General features: G+C 43.2%; 1 protein-coding gene across 2 annotated transcripts in view; it reads right to left on the bottom strand.

The window, feature by feature from the left end:
• Positions 1-385: 385 nt before the first annotated feature.
• The window catches only part of SKI (SKI proto-oncogene), a gene marked incomplete at both ends in the record, with an annotated part of 117,000 nt that continues 99,967 nt past the window's right edge, over positions 386-17,418 (bottom strand). For both annotated transcript variants that reach the window (XM_082009373.1, XM_082009374.1), the window contains 6 exons: positions 386-574; positions 4,135-4,365; positions 6,954-7,255; positions 8,278-8,552; positions 10,291-10,406; positions 10,912-11,037. In XM_082009373.1, coding sequence (XP_081865499.1) covers positions 386-574; positions 4,135-4,365; positions 6,954-7,255; positions 8,278-8,552; positions 10,291-10,406; positions 10,912-11,037 — 1,239 coding nt within the window. The remainder of the gene's footprint in view (positions 575-4,134; positions 4,366-6,953; positions 7,256-8,277; positions 8,553-10,290; positions 10,407-10,911; positions 11,038-17,418) is intronic.

Genomic DNA, 17,418 nt, shown 5'->3' with positions numbered 1-17,418 from the left:
CAAAATGTTCCAACAGGCAGAAGGGCAACATAAAAACACTGCCATGCTTGACTTTTACTCTGATTCTAGTTGGATGATGCTGCTTGCTTGGAGTCTGACAGTAGAAAATTTGCTATGGACTGAAAAGTATTTTGTTTATAAACACTTTGTGTTTTATAGGCACAGTAAGATGTTGTGCTGTATGGATTGGAAAAAAAAGAGGTGTAATTCAGTGCTTCTGTTATAAAGAGTAACATTTGCCTTCCAACTAATAAGATTCCATATTCATAGATCTGTGTGCCAAGACACAACTACTCACACATGCACTTACACGCGTACCCCACACATCCTCCCTTACTGTGCATATATGTCGTTCCATATGTGTATTAGATGATGTGGTGTTTGTTTAGTTCTCAATGTTGCTCGTTGTGTTTTCACTGCTGGGTTGACTGCTTGATTTAGGCCACAGTTGTTCCTGAAGTTCCTTGACTACTTTTTCCAAGTGTTCTCGAGCCTCCCTTTCATGCATCAGGTCAGCTCGGAGCTGCTCCCTGTCAGCCTCTGCATGCTGAAGCTTAACCTGTAGGTCCTCAATCTAGAGAAAAGCATATTAAGAAACATAATCAACTATTTTAATATTGCAGTTCTGTTGTGCTTTTGTCGACTTTAACACAGAGCAGCACCTTAGCACAAAGTGAGAAGAGCAATAAATCCATGTACTTCCCGACATAAGATTATCAAAGTTGAGGTGAGGAAGGAATTCCCTTTTCCCTAGTTTTTTTCCATACCCTACTGTACAATTATGCAAGTGCACTGCCTGAACTGTTTAGCTGTAACATTTTTAAGTAGTTCCAGAAAGAGGGCTGAAAACCAGAATAGTTAAGAGTGCCTTAGTGTGGCAGAACTCCGGTCACTGTACTTCTTAAACCATTACTATTATTTCTTTAGGCAGAGAGCAATTCAGCAAAAGGAAGCTACAAGCCAAGTTTGTGCGGGTAATGTACTTTCAGATCTTTTACAACGCATATTGACACGAGTGACCAGAACTATACTCGGTTGCCTAGGTAAAAGGCCCATGTCTCAGCTATAGGTTAATGTCCAACAAAAGCAGTTGTAGCATCATCGTCTCATATATAAGAACCATTATATCCTTATTATTCAAGGTAAGGAACTGTAAGGAGGCAAGTGGAGGTACAGTGTAGATGGTAGAGGGATTGTGAATACGGATGTGAGAAAGTTGTGACACAGGGAGGCCTCTGAAGGAGCAGAAACCCTTTGTGTGAAAATTAACACAATTTCAAATAAGAAGCTGAACTTTGGAGGGCAGGAATGGGACTGAACAGGTCCATGTTAGTAACTCTGCACACAGAAATAGACTTAAAGAAATACATGTTCCAAATAGCCTTAAAAGAGGTCACTTGCCGAGACCTAACATTTGTCTTCCAACTTGCAATAAGACACGCAGATGGCGTCAGCCTCCCCCAAGGCAGAGAAAAGCCACAGTATTCCAGGGTGTAAATATTAGAAAAAACACACTGGTTTGAAATACACGATTTTAGGCCACAAAGAGATAAGAGTAGCTAGCAGTTATCAAAGATTACATACTTAACAAAGGAAAGGAGAACTCTCATGTCTTGGGCTAAAATGAAGGCTGGACCTCACTATCAAGGTAAGAAAAACAAAAGGCATCAACCACACCGATATTGAACAGGTATTAAGCACCTAATACTTTAAGCTTATACAAAGACATTCACACTCCTGAATTTGTCATCTTATTTCCTCTCATGCTTGCCTGATGCTATTTCTCTCAGACTAAGCCTGTCTAGAGAATTGTGGTCTCCTCAAAAATACGAAGTGATGAATGTAACGTAAGTGACAAATTCCCTATGTGCACTCCAAATAAATTAAAGGGATGTATAAAGTTTTATTTTAAAATTTCTTATATGACTTAAGAACTTAAATCATATTGATGTCTTGTAAAATTCAGACTTTGAAGTTAAACTTAATAGAAAAATACCTTAAGTAAGTGCCATGCAGAAATCCCTGAGGTAGTTGCTAAATAAAGCAGCTATTCCACACTGAGACATTACTGCGTTGGGCCTTAATGAGCGTCCTCATGCTGCTGCACTGCACTTCTGGAGCTGTGACAAGCCTAAGTACATACAATAGGATGGTGCAGTTGATACTGCAAATGTGTTATTAGTGACTTTAGAAAAGACCAACCTGCAGACTATTCAGCTACTTGAATTCTTTTTGAGGTGATTTTAGCCTTTCGTATTAGGAAACCTCATTTATCCCCTCCCAAAGAGGAAAAGCGACATTGTCAAAACCCTTCACGCATATCCCAAAGTGCGGCAGGACGCGCCTGCATATCTGCAAGGCTCTGCTTGGTACGCATGGCGTTTACTTTTATCTGCACTTGCTGTCGCCTTGGGTTTTTTTGCTCAAGTGGAAGTCAACTGCTGGCAACGCCCAGTGCAGCAGCCCTCAATCTGGTTATGTTTAGTCTGGACACCTCTTATCAGTGAGACATCCTGTGATGCTGGAGAGGAAGCCCACATCATTTCCTGCTTCTGGTTGCCTGGTTAGGCATGTCTCATAGTGGTACGAGTGGACCCCTCCCCTTCCTGTTCTTGAGAGCCTGGGGTTAGAAGAACTTCTGATTGCTGCTGCTTTTTCTCCCCCCTGCCCGCCCTTAAAGTAACCACACCAAGTATCTGCAGCTCCTGCAATAGGCCTAACAACATGTTCATGAAGCATGTGTGTTTAACAACATGCACGGCAGAAAAGTTGCTATAGCAAACATGGTCTAGAAGAGTTCCCCTTAACATTAATTCAGGTATGTTACAACATGCAAGTTAATCTTGCAAATATGACACCTGTGTGGCGTTTGCATGTGAGTGACATAGCTCTGCTGTAGGCATTTAAATTTAAGCAAAGCGTGCCCCATTTTTCAGAGACCTTCTATTGCTGACCCTGGCCTTTTATTTATGCATTTCTCAGCCAGGCTTTTAGCTTGGGCACCGGGACAGGAGTTTGTCAGAGGGAGATTTAGGTGGGAACAGGTCAGAGCAAGACTACAGGGGAGGCAGCTACCACAAGGAAAGGAGTTAGCCTTAAGGAGAGGGGCTGTTTGGGAGCCCCTCTCTATGCGGGGCGTGAGGGGGTTAACAACGGGCGCAGGACCATGCCCTTTTACAGAAAATGCATTACTGGGCAACTGGGATTTTTTTACTGGAGGCAGGGGAAGGCAGGGCATGCAATGGATTCCTCTTCAGGGCTGTTTCTCACGGAAATCCAGGAGGCTGCCATTCGGCTCTCAGCTCAGCCTGTTATGCTGGGTCATTTCAGGGGGCTTGGAACAGTGGATGGCCTTGCATTCCACATGCCCTGCAACACCAAGACACAACAAGGCGACTTAAGGATGTGCAGCCTGAGCTCTTGGTTCGCTTTGGCTTTGGATGGTTTAAATAAACTCCAGAATCTTGTATTACAAGAGAATTTGATGTGCAGAGGGCGGGGAGGGATTTTTAGGTCGAAACCCTAAAGCACACATGTTGCTTGTAACAACATGTTCCTGCATTCCTAGACCTTCCAAAGATCAAACTGGAAGTCTTTTCTTAGACCTGACAGTTAGTTTGCTCCTTTTGTGCTTTACAACTGTAAACATCACTCCTTCCCAGCACTGCTGTTCACTTATTGATGGGCCTTGGTATCTTCTCTTGTCTTAGTTCCTGTAGGTCTAGGCTGATCTTCAAGGAAAAATACTATTAGATAAAGTGGCTCTACCTAATATTTGCAGTATTGAAATGGATCCCTCTGCATTGGCAGTGCCAAAAGAGTACTGGTGGAACTGAATGTCTAGCACTTGTCTTACTTCTCTGTAAATGGTGATTCTCAACTGACAAATGTGCAAAGTTCCAGGCAGAACTGCAGGACTGACCTAGGTGGCCAGAGCGCAGGCAAGTTGATAACCCCTTGCATTAGGACTAGGGTTGTAAGCTGACATGATGGGGGCACAGACATTATATAAATAGGAGCTGAACTTGTACCAAATCAGACAAAACAAGGCCACTGGCATCAGAGGGCAGACCCTGGAAACTGCAGAGATAGTAAGCTTACTTGCTAATACCGCTTTCAGCAGTCAGATCTTACCTGGGCTGAGTACTTGGCCCGGAGCCTGCCTGCTTCACAGCCCTTGTCGCACACCCGGACCTGCCTGGCTTGCTCTAGTTCCCTCTTCAGTCGTATCCGAGACTCATTGGCTTCCTTCATTTTCTTCTCGTTCTCAGCTCTCAGACGTTCAATCTCTTTCCTTAAGTTGCGCTTCGCCTCTGTTGCTTCTCTCAGTTTCTCCTTCTTAGCCACTCTTAGGAACTCCAGCTCCTACAATACAAAAGCAGTTAACTTATGGGATCTGAGGAGCAGAGGCTAAATTCGTGCAAGGAAACAGAACTGTAAAGGAAGTGATCCAAACTAAATTCCCACCTTCTGTTATGACCGAGAAGGCTCATGTCTAAGCCTCACTCTGAACTTTGTACAAGCTCTTCTCCTTTAAATCAACATGAGCTTCTTACACTCAAGATACCCGGGATTCTTGGATAATAAAAAGCTATATGCTACAGCCACATTTTGCTTTGTCAAGCAAAATAGCTGTGACCATCTGTGACTGAATAAAGATGAACTGCAGTTGGAGAGAGCTACTAGCAATGTGCTCTACACCAGCTCGAAGTTTCAAACAAACCAACTGTAATGCCTGCACTTTAATTGAAGACACTGAAGGTACACAGCATTATGGTAAGTGCAATTTGTGAGTGCCCTTTGTGTACAGAAAAGCTGAACAAGAAGGTTTACTGCTTGTTGAAGAAATCGGTAAGCGGTTCCGTTTTATCAAGCCCCTGAAAAATCCACCTAAAGGCAAGTATGAGAAAAAACAAATAGTGCATCTTTCTATCTCTAGGCAATTTTGTTTTCCTATAGGTAACTGGTGTGTAGCCCTAAGTCTCTTGGTAACCAGCCAATGGACCCCTCTGTCACAACATCTGGAAAACTCCAGGCTAACACCTTAAACTAAATTGAAACCATGCTTTGCTCTGGAAATTGCTACTCTCACTGTCCAGGTTCTTAATAGGAGCTGCTACCCTGCAGTCTCAAATCCAGGAGAGAGCCATTAACTGAAGTGATAATGATAAGGAACCTAAAGGTACGAAGGAAGAAACTCCTAAGACGATAAAAAGCTGCTATTGAAGACACGTTCATCATAAGCACAAAAATGTTGCTGTCTCCTAAATGGTTAAATTAGAAACTAAAGTTCATTTTTTTTTTCCCCCTGAAGCAGCATTTCCTCTCTGACAGAGTCAAACCCTCACAGCAACATGTTTCTGTTAAGTAACACTGCAGTCAGGTCATGGGAAATTCACTCGTTTGACAATCTCACTTCCCAGCCAGGCCATTGTTAGCTCAGCCTTGCCTTTGGAAGCATGCACACACGTACTTTCTCTGTATGTGGAACTGGAAACCCACAGCTGCCCAAATGGAGAACGATGGCCAGATACCATATTCCCTCTCACGTGTTGCTTGATTTAATGCATCAACACTCAATTCTGCTTCATGTAATTCCTGCTGTAAGTACACGCTGTGTACTCCGTTTAAGTATTTAAAAATTAGCTTTAAATATATATTACTTGTAAACATTTACTTTTAAATACATAAAACATCTATTTACTGAAACACAAGGGTATGAAGTCATTTGCTCAGTTACAACAAACAAGCAGTTCCATTGAAAAGACAGCTCTCGGCCTCCCTTCTCTGGGTCCTGGATCTGCAAGCCATCTTCACATGAGAGGTATGCAGCACAGAAACGGGCTTGCTCTACCGTACCTCTTGCAGAAATTGGAGTTGGCAAACTTTTGTTAAAATTCTAACTGTGATCATATCTACACACTTAATACAGTCTCTCGCTCACCTCCTCCTGCCTGCTCACAGAGCACTCAGATCTGCTACACTGAGGTTTTAAGGACTGGGGTTTTGGGGTGTTTGGTTTTTTTTTTAAACACAGCAGTCGTATTACACACAAATCACATCTTATCCTTTGTTTCATTCCCTAAAGAAACAAAATGCATGGTGCCTGCTAACAAGACTGTATACTTGCTTTTGACCAACAGTACAAGTAGTGGTTTTCTATCTCCCGTGCTAGATGAAACAAGGCCCTTATTTTACAGTTGGGACCCCAGAGGCATCTAATGGATTACATTTCTAGCTTGGTTACTGCTCCACATACAATGTTCAAAGAGGACACGCAAATCTTCTATGTTGGCTCTATCTTCCATTTCTATGTACTACTATTGCCCCGGCTCAAACTAAAAAAAGTTCACCGCCATTCTGTTCAGCCCCCGTGACTGGCTAACAGCCAGTACCTCTCTGCAGCTTTTTTCGGCTGACCACTCTTTCGATGTATCAAGGACTTCCAGAAATAAGGAGCTGCTTCACTGAATGAAGCAAGAAACAGTGAAGGATGAAAGCTTAACAAAGACTTGTGGTTCAGCTCTCCATCGGCTTCAGCCAGTGTCTCTCTGTCCCAGGAATACCCTCCCTCAGCTGGGCAATGGCAGGATTTTTACAAATCTAAAACTACAGAGAAAGCCTCTGTAAGGACAGAAATGTTTCTAGTTCAGTGAAAGGAAGACAAAATAAACTATGCTGGGCTAGAGGATTTTTTCAGCAATGAAAAGACATTGATTTTGGTAACCATGGATTTACACCCTAAGGCAAAAACAGGTGGCAAGCTTAAAAATGTAGGAATGGTTTCTGTCTATGTTGGTTTCCCAGCCAAATTTACAAACAGTCCGCCAGTAAAGGCTGGTGTGACTCGGGGAAAAATGAGGGAATTCTTTTTCAGATGAGGCTACCTGACAGTTTCTACCTGGAAGAGTATCTGCAGACAGCAGTAAGAGAAAGCTATTTTTCAACATTACCTGATGTAGACTGCGTTTGGCTTGCAAGGCAGCATTCAGCTTCTCTTCCTGCTTCACTCTCATTTTAACAACTTCATGGAGGAATTTTTCTTTGGCTTCTTTTGTATCTAGGCCACTGTCCAGGGCCTGCCTTAGGTGCTCCAGCTCAGCTTCCAACCCACTGCTGTGAGAGTCAGAATGTGTTGCAACCTCATATGAACTGTTGACTGTGACTGGGGCTTGCATCCCAGGTGAGCTCATGTCCTTTGCAGAGCTGGATGAAGTAAAGGATGGGGAGGAGAGCGAGGATAAGGAGGAGGTGACTGAAAAACAGAAATACCAAAAATTAATTTAAAAAAATCTAAACCAAATATAACTCAAAATATGCTGAGGCTGTCTTGTACAGAGGAGATACTCGATGTTCTATGAAAAAATGGAAGAAAGAAAATACTAATTTTACACTTTGACACTTCAAATGTGATGAAAATGCAAACCTGACTTGATTAAAGGACCAACTTACAATTTGCTTGACTCATGACTTTGGAATTTATGTCACAAACAGTCTTTCCTCCATGGGTGTGAAGAAAATGAGTTCTTCAGAGAAACCTACATGATCCTGCTGGTTTCAGCGGGTGGAATTTCTTCTTTTTGCGTAAACGGGATGCACTGAATAAAGACTGAACATACTGAGGGCAGCAGCAGAATTATCTAAGTGACATTAATGAGGTGATACCAGTGTCGGTCTTCACCTTTTGCTGAGAGGCCCAGTATGGGAATACTATTTAAGAATGTACTGGCCCTTGATCTCTGCTTTGTGTATTCAACTCCATGGATGCAGTACTGAAACCATGTGACCACATTCTTTGCCTGACACAAAATTCCACACTTGCACCTGTGTGCGCTCTGGAATTATCACAGGCTATTTGTGTGTATCCCACAAAGGCTTTTATAGAAGGCTCTCGATCAGACAGGAAACCATCAGTTTTTACGTGAACACCATGTACGTTTCATCCTCTGCACAACGCTTAACCTGTTTTAATAAAAGACTCTAGGTCGGTGGACACCTGTGGTTCAGGTGCTTCTTTTTGTCAACGCATGTTCCTCTCCCAGAAACCCCCCGTCCCCTCCAGCTTATGTTCCATTCTTGGTTTTCATTGTTACTTAAGGCTATGTATTTACATCCCGTTGAGGTATTAGGCTTCCAGAATTCTATTCAATCGCAACAGAAGTTGAACAGCTAACTCCTGTGGCTTACTGAGGAAAATCCAGCACAACTGAAACAAACAAAATTAAAAAAATCCAGCACAAGTGAAACAAAATAAAGGCATATATAACTGTCACCTACATTCTTCCCTGGTTTCCACTTCAATTTCTGCTTCTGATTCCTTATCCTCTTCAGTGGCAGTAACAGTGGCCGCAACAGTGGCTGCTGCTTCTGGGATAGCTGTGTTCTCTGCAGCAAGTTTTCTTTTCCGCGGCTGGACAGTGCTGCTCAGTGGCTCACTGCTCCGTGATACTACTGTGGCACAGGGAGGGTTGCTGACAATTTTCTGTTGGGCTGGAGGGGCAAGTGCCACATTGGGGGCCACAGCATTCTCAAAGCTTTTGTAGGAGTAAAAACTGTTTTAGAGGGGGAGGCAAAAGGAAGGAGAAAACAGTCATACTCTTGGCTTTAAAATGCTTCCCAATACCATGTGTTACACTGAAACCACAAGACACTTACTGGAATGACAGTGAAGTCCCACTGATGTACACCAGCTAAGAATCTGCCTATCTATTTGTGCAGCGTTTTGCACTCATTTAAACACGGAGATGATTTATACAGCTGATCTCCATCCAGTTCACAAGGGATCATATTTGAAGTGCCACATATTCTAAGAGCACCAAAGAGATGAGATCTCCCAGAGCCTAAAGATTATAACAATGTTCCGTCATGATCTTTCATGCATTATTTTTTTACCTAACTGCGCAGTTTTACTTCTGTCTATCCAAATGTTTTGTAAACGGCACTTCCTTAAGAAAGGCCACGGGAGTGCAAAAAGCATTTGATTTTTTGACACAGCATGCATCTGAGTGCATGTGTGTAAAACCAGTTAAAAAAACCCAACAAACTTATGATAAAGGACAGTAATATAGTACTGTCAAATACACAGACTTTTGCAAAAAACATAGCAAAGACTGTCCTTGCAACTTCAGTTCAGCATCTACTGCATGATGTATCTTCAGTCATATATTAAAATTTCTCCTGAACGTGTTGAAGGTGGGTTTTGTTCCAAGACTGAAATTGGCCAAATTTCTCACAGGGATACCAAGGGCATACTCTTACACTTCTCTCTCTACCTAACTGAAAAGTCTGTTTAAAAGCAAGCATATGCTGGTAGGCTTTCTTTTCCCTTTTTTTTTTTTTTTTTTTTTTTTAAAAATCAAGCCCCACAGCTTCTCAGAAACTTGTTCCTAAGGGCAGCAAAATGCATTCTCCATAACGCTCCCCAAAAACACCTGGCCACTTCAGTCAAACTTTCCAAAGAAACCACTACCCTTAGGCAGAACTCTGGCACAAAGATTTTTCAGACTGAACGGTTCAAGTCTGGCGAAAGAACGTATAACTGCCCTGACACTTCCCGTTCTAACTGTGACACCAGCAGTCCCACCTATTACGGGTGGTGACTCATTCTTGTACCAGTTTAATTACGTTGCTATCCAAGGGCAGCATCTGGCCTATAGCATCAGCTTTCTGATGGGTCTTACAAGCTGAGGAGTCCTCCGCAGACTCTCGTGTCCAGGGTGCTCTGCCATGACCCGCCAGGACCCCTGGCCATCCAGAGGAATGGGGTAGCCTGGGCTGTCCATTCAGTCCGTCGTCTTCCTATGGTATTGTCAATACAGGAGGTAGCAAGCAGCTGTGTGGGCAACACGCTGACCTGCCAGTGTGACAGAGCTGCTGCAGTTACCCACTGGCAGTTGCCTGGAAATAGCTGGCTGGTCCCGGACCACCTGCCCTAAGAGAGTAACTCAATCTTCCTTTAAACAGCAAAGCCCGAGAACTTCTGATGGCTGTACCCCCAAATGATCATCACTTCATAGAAGCAGCCACCATCATTTCAGACTTCCATGGCATGTTTCACCTAAGAAAATCTACTTAACGAGTGCACAAAATGTTGGTACTTTTCTTTGTTTCCTTTCTGCAAATTAAAACACTGCACCTGCAAATGCTTTTTAATCTGATACAAGTGGACTGACTGAATGAATTACAAAGCTACCAGCTAACGGTGCAAGGGGACAAACATAAAGCAACTTGCTGTCAAGTAAGTCTCCACAGCTGCTATCCCCATTCTCCCTTCAGCCCATGCCTCCTTACCTGTCTCGGATCAATGCGGGAAGGTGGGTTGAGAGCTCTTTCTCATTTGCTGATACAGCAGGGGACCAGGGCCGGAAAGCTGAGAGACGCTGACGGGGATGGACACAGCCAATACTCTGGGAAGGAGGGGAAAGAACAGTAAGTAAACACAAACAACCTTTTAAACTATAAATCACAAGGGAGTACTAGCGATGCTGTTCAGTACACATTCTGTTATCTCTAAAACCATTCCCCCACTGGCTAGGACCTACTTACTTACTAGATTCCACTGGAAGAGATGAACTGTACTAATGTAAAACCTCGCGTGTTTTTTCTTTGCCAATAAGTTATATGTAGTTTGCAGAGACCACAAAAGACTCCAGAGTCTTTCAGGATTCCTGTACCTCAAAGGCATGAAGGAATTGCTTACTGCATTGTCACAATCAAGGTCAGCGAACACTGGAAGATGGCAAGGGAACGGGAGGACTAGACAGCTCAATATTTACTAAGAAAAAGGTTGAAATGTTATTAATTTAGAAAACCTGGGCAAGTTCTTTCTCTCATTGTCTCTTCTGGCTTCAGTAGAGGGATGCTACATGCTAATTAGATCTCTCTTTTGATTACAAAATATTCAGCAATCACCTTATTAGATGAACTGGATAAGGACCGTAACCAACTGGACTGTTTTTCCTTCTCAGTAGAAGCTGGAGATTGGGAAGCAGAGTCATCTATTTTGGGCTTTTTGGAAGCAGGAGGATCTGAAGGGACCTGAAACAAAGACAGGCAGGAAAAATCAAAGACAGAATTACTCATTTTGCTATCAGCTTAGAAACAAGTTGCAAGGCAAAAGCAAATTTTGCATTTAAAAGAAAGAAACACTGGCGTTTTTTTCCGCCTTTATAAAGCTAAGGAAAAACAAAGGAGTGAAAATGAGGGACAGACACAAACTGTGACATAGCGCGGCTTCATTCCTTCATTTAAAATACTTCGACAAAGTGTAGATGGTGCAGGAATGATAGGCAGTAATATAAGTGAGACATTCACACCATGTTGCAAAGATCTATCTGCCTTTTATTATTTTTGTATGCAGAAAGGTAAGGTTTAATGTGGTTGCTGAGCTGGAAAGATTATTTTAAACGAGAACAGAACAGACTTTGTTATTCTGTTTGCAGTGGTTGTTATGCCGATGACTTCACTACCCCACAGCTGCAGTAGATTCTGGGGGTGCTGCCAAGAGCTGCTTTGCCTTTTCCACAAGTGGCTCAGCTTGGCCCATAAATCATCCTCAAGCATAAGAAAGCCCTTTGGCAAGCAAAACCCCTTTCCTTCAACACTGTGAAGGAATAAAATTCCTATAGTCCCATCGTGGCTTGCAAAAAAATTGGTAACTACTGGTTTAACCGGTGCAGTGGGGATACCAGCTTGAAGCCTTGCCAGCACAAACACGTCTATCAGCAGGGAGGGAGAAGGTTCTGGACCTTACGCTGCATCACAACTAGAACTAATAAGAGAAACATACCACCTCAGTTTCCCTTCCTTTTCCTTTCTTTTCTTTCTTTTTGCAATTCTGAACTCTACCTTTCCATGTTCCCATTTACCCCGGTTCTAAGGAAGGTGGCAGAACCAGGCATCTCTCGTATTTGCATTAATTTTTTGCATCCTTATACCTTACTGTGATTTTTGTGGGCAAACTAGTATTTATACAGGTGTGTCTGTAAAACATAGGCACGGCAACCCTTGGAGAGCCGGAAATGCTTCAAAGCCAGGTCTATTTGCCAAGGAAAGAAAGGGTCTTATTTGCCCATGTCTTGTGTTCTGAAAATCAGTCCCCTTCGAGGCATCTTAAATTGGGAACTCAGAGACTGCTTCTCCAAATGATTCTTCGCTCCTGAAAATTGTGATCTAACTGACTTTACCTGGAGAGTACAGGAGGAACTGAAAGCAATATTGTTAAAATGCACTTCTCCAGACTCCCAACTGACTTCCAGGCAAACCCAACAGCTCTGTAACTAGAGCGATGCCATCTTTTTTGCACACCGTAGTTAGAAGGAAATTATGACCTCATGTCCATGAACAGTCTACTGCTGTCATGGAAGCAGGGCAGTAGTGTGGAACTACGGCTCAAGCCGATGACTTGGCAGCACACACCACTCTTCCACTTCTACAGCCCAGTGTGCACAGTAACATCATCAAACCGAGTCTGGAGGTTTTAGTAAAACATTCCCTGGCACTCTGGAGCTTGGGGCAGCTTTCCATATGTAGGAGATGAAGACGAATGACATGGGTGTGTATATGTGTAACCCCAAGCCCAAAATTAGCCCGAGCCAGTGCCAAATGCCAGCTTCAATGATTTGCAGAGGATGCTTTCGGCACAGCTTCAGGCTTCCCTAGCGGCGATTCTTGTAGTGGCTACGGCATGGTCCCTCCCATCTGACTGAACTAAGAAAAGGCATTTCTAAATGCTTTTTGTAGAAAACGCAGGACAATGCATTGGAAAAGATTTGTTTTTGCTTTCAGAGATGCTGTCTGTGCAGAATTAGTGACAGCATTAGAAAGGTATTTGGCAAGTGACTACTGATCCCAACCCTATCCACTGGGGATGGTGAGCTGTGTGGGGAGGGGAACTTGGGGCGGAGGGTGGGGAGGAAGGGGGGCTTGGAATGAAAAAGGCAACAGGTGGCAAGACTCAGCATGGAAACCCGTTCCTCCCCCCGACCATCCGTGCTCTGCTGTCTGCAGAACATTCTGTTCAGGCAGGCGTGGAGATGGCCACCCTGGGCCCGGTACCCCCCTGCCACCGCCTTCACACAGCCAGAGTGGGATCAGTACCACGGGGCATGCGTTAAAACTGGCAGCTTTGGGAAAAGGGGGGCAAGTGTCAGGTTTGAGAACAGTCGGAGGGGAGATATTGGAATAGAAGAAAAAATTTAAAGAAATCTTGTCTCCAGCTTTCTCCACTGTCCCCCTTCTTTGCCCTTTAAATCAAGGCCGACACCAACGATCAGGAAGGCTCTGGGCACAAAACATTTCAGTAGTCCTGGGAAATGATGCTTAACCTTTTGTTGCCAGGAGCCAGTATTGATCTGAAAACATGAGCTGCTGCTCGATAAAACAGCAGTAAACATGGCGTGTGCATGGGGGAAAAATAGGTTTGCCGTCCCCACAAAGAGACGAAAATGGGGTGGAAAAAGGGGGAGAGAAAACCAGGTGCTAAACGGGGTGTGTAGGTTTTTCTAACTTCAAGTCATCTCCCACCACAGGACACTCTTCCTAACGAACGAGTGCTGGCTAAAGTGGCAAAGCGCTTCAGCTGGACTCAGAAAAGCACTGCTGCCAACACAATTTCTGAACTGCTGCGATGGCCTCCACCTCTTACTTTCTATCCACCATCCCATTTTGTTTACACAGATCACCTGCTGGTTGAGGTAGGAATTTCCTCTCAGTACACGCTTGAAAAAACCCGCCATGTATTTACGTTCCATTTTAACGGTGTAAAAACAGTGATTCTGATAGCTTCCCACCTGGTCCGTGAAATATTGAGGCGCTACATGTTGTTATTAATTAAGAAATGGAGGTTCATCTCCGAAACTCATGAAACAGAAGGCTTCCGACTACAGCCTGTAGTCATTTGATTAAATTTTTACTCGTGTGTATTTCTGCCTGCTCGGACATCCCACGGGAAACACTTTTGTCCCCCTCCGCAGAAATGCTGTGGCTGTGTCATGGACTCATCGAAAATTCCACCTATAAATATCCACAGCAGGTCAGTACTGTACCGCACTTCTCTTGCTTTGTGCAGCCTTTTGACACTGAAAGAGGCAGAAGCAAATTAGCTCACAACTATAGGACTAGATATAAGACTAGATAAGACTATATGACTAGATACTGAACAGCAAATCTCCTCTTCATATGACTCACCGATTACATCCCACTCTAGGACAGATTCCAGGCAACAATATACCCCACTCTGACACTTCCAACCCAGCCACAGCAGCCAGCAAACCTTGGTATTGGCTCAAATATGGATGATTTTATTTCATTTTCTCTCTTTGCCAAATAATGAAACATACAAAGTTGCAAAAGAAATACTGAAAATCTGATGTAACTTTTTTACCATCTTCATAAATGACTTAGGAAAAACTTGAACCCAAACCCTGGAAGATTGAAATAAGTATTTCCTTATTTCCTATGCAGTTTTTCTTCCACTGCAGGCAATTTAATAATTTGTTGTCAAATGGGCTTTGCACTGGGCAAAGCGACTTGTTAACGTACATCTTCTCCAATCCACAGACGTAAGAAACAAAGTGGGCCCAGAAATGCTATGTGAAACATTTACTTAAGCTTTTGAACTGTTATCTTCTTAAGCAATTGATTTTTGAGGAAAAACTGATACAGACAGATTTATAAAGTTACTAAAAAAGACTGTAAAAATACACTCCAAAGGGAAATTTGGGCATGTGAACTTTAATGTCAGCCATTTTAAGGCAAACTGAAATTAAGCAGCCCAATTTGGCCTCTAGCCAACCAGGGCCACATTTGACATGTCAGATCAAATTTTCTACTTCAGCAAAGTATTACAGTAACAAACCATAAGACCAGTAGAAAGAATTTTTGACCCTCTATTTCTCAAAAAGAGAAGTCTTCCCCAGTGCTCAGTACCATGAACAGAACCAGCAGACCAAGTAGTACCAGGTCAGCATGATACCTGAAGGTTGCTTCTTGTTACAGCGTAGAATGGAAAATGAGCCCAGAAAAAAATTCTTAAATTTTAACATTTGGGAGTGCTCATGGATATGAGTCTTTGTGCCTGAGGATCTACCAAAATAGATTTCCTGAAGCAATTCCCTGTTTCTTCTCTACCTTATTTCCAACACTATGTAACGGGGCTGAGTAGATGACTCTTGTGCTCTCCTCATTCTTTGCTCTGTTACACCAAGCGCTCCCTGCTCTCTTTACGACACTCTGTGATGTGAGCAGCTATCCACTAGGGGATAAGCTAAGACCACTACAAGCAGGAGAGCACTCCCTTTTGGAAGGACAGAACACTAGTACAGGCCAAATCCTGCAAAATGGGCAAGTCAATGGAACTGCAACTAGTCCTACACATTTGACAACCTAAGCCTACATAAAGGCGTGTATTGCCAAATTCATACTCTTCCATCTTGTGTAAAAAACGAACCAGCACTATTGAACAGGCTAAAACTCAAGTGCAACCCCATGTTCACAAAACACCAAGGACCCTGTTAAAACCCTTCAAACTTCAGTATGCTCTATGTCAACCCAGGTTTTGCTGTGTTGCTCAGCTAATGTGTAGTGATGCATGTGGCAGCGAAAAATGGGCTTCTTTTGCCTTGTTAAGAATGGAAAATATCAGGTGGAAGGAGTTGAAAATATTTAGGAGGCCTCCTTGCCTGTGGAGCTTTTAGCTTAGCAATGTAGCTTCAGAAAAGCAGCCCATGCTCCAAATTCGGATCTATTCTCTGCTGATAAAATCTCCCCATAACTGGGTCTACGTTTGGCATCAAATTCCAAAACCTAATTGAAAACACAGATCTCTGTTAAAATAGGGTAACAGCACTATATGCTTATCTGTGTTTGTAACCTTTCCCAGGCTAGGTATGAACGCATTGCCACTCTGTGTGGTGAAGGATACGAGTGAAAGAATAAAAACTCCAGGCTTCTCTGCTCTTCAAATTCAGTGATGAAGTGCCAGCCTGGTGCTGCAGAAGCTACTACTGCAGCCTAGAACATCTGACTGGCTGGGAGCAGGGGCAGTGACCCACGCTGCACGGGGCTGCGGATGCATCTCTGCGTAGAAGCTAGACATCAAAGGGACAGAGCATGCTCTGTGCAGATACTTCCATGAGGCTGGCGAATCTGTCCCGTGGCCCAGTCCCCTCCTTTTAAAGATGGATCGGAAATGTGGCTACCATACCAGCAGAAATCAAGGCATCCTATGTGGCATTTTTAGAAATTAAAGATTTAATGTCCCCAAAAGCCATCAAGCTACCCCAACACACAGAAATTTGTATTTCAGTCTCTTAAAAAAATTAATTGGGAAAGTACTGGGAGGCTGAAGAATTCAATTTTATATTCCTAGCTCGGGTGTAAATCAGAAACATCTCCACTGAAAACTCTGCAGCTAGAAAAGCATGTATAACCGCAGTAGCCAAAATAAAAAAAGAATGGGCTGTAAATCTATAGATAGCATACTATCATTTTGTTCAAGCTATTGCTTCTGATGCTAGTTCATGCAAAGAGTGGAGTTCGGTTATACCATGAGAAAGGGTGAGGCTTCCTGTCTCATCTGATACTCTGGGTGTGAAAATTAAGCAGCTTTCTCATTAGGGGCACAAACCACAAGACCAGACGCCGGTCTGATATAAGCATGGAGAAACCCCAGAGAGAGACTACTTGGGTTCAAAACGTGTCAGACATCAGAAGATAAAAATACCCTGGAAGAGCAAAAAGCTGATAGCAAGCACATTTTACCGCTAGCATCAAACGCCGGTGTTGGCGTTCAGTGCTAAAGCTGCCATCCAGTCTGTGCTGCAGTCGTACAGCACCACAGGCTCAACTGGTCTGTACTTGAGGGTCCACTGGGTGAGCAGGGGCGTCCCAGTAACTTAGTGGGCCTTTGATGAAAAATTATCTGCTTGTTATTTAATGTATTTTTCCTGTTAAAAACTACCATCTGACCATTTCGGCTCACATTTACTCATTTACTCCAAGGGAATCTGGAATTTAGGCAAACACCTAAACCAGCAACTGTCCTACAGAGAGCGGCAAAGGTGCAAGATGCTGTTGGCAATGAACACATCTGTACCGCAGGCCACGGAAATTCTGAGAGACCAGCCTAACACCCATTCTCAATAAAACTTTCCTCCCTAGGTAAACTGGATAGGAAAAATGATATTGTAGAGGACACAGGGGTGGAACGCACAAACAGAAAAAGCTTGTGACTCCAAGTTTTGCTACAGATTGATTTAGGAGATCCTAAGAAAATAATTTCTACTACCCTCCTCTAGGAAACTAACACCAATTCTGTTCTGTTTCAAAAGATGTGTCAAGAATAAAACTCTATGACACTACAGATATAGCAGTAAAAATGTTAAAAAGATTTTCACCTATTTCAATTTATGGATACCA

The sequence above is a fragment of the Phaethon aethereus genome (assembly GCF_964289735.1).
Source record: "Phaethon aethereus genome assembly, chromosome: 21".
NCBI lineage: Eukaryota > Metazoa > Chordata > Aves > Phaethontiformes > Phaethontidae > Phaethon > Phaethon aethereus.
The sequence above is the reverse complement of the archived record's forward strand: the minus strand, read 5'-3'. Positions and strand labels throughout refer to the sequence as shown.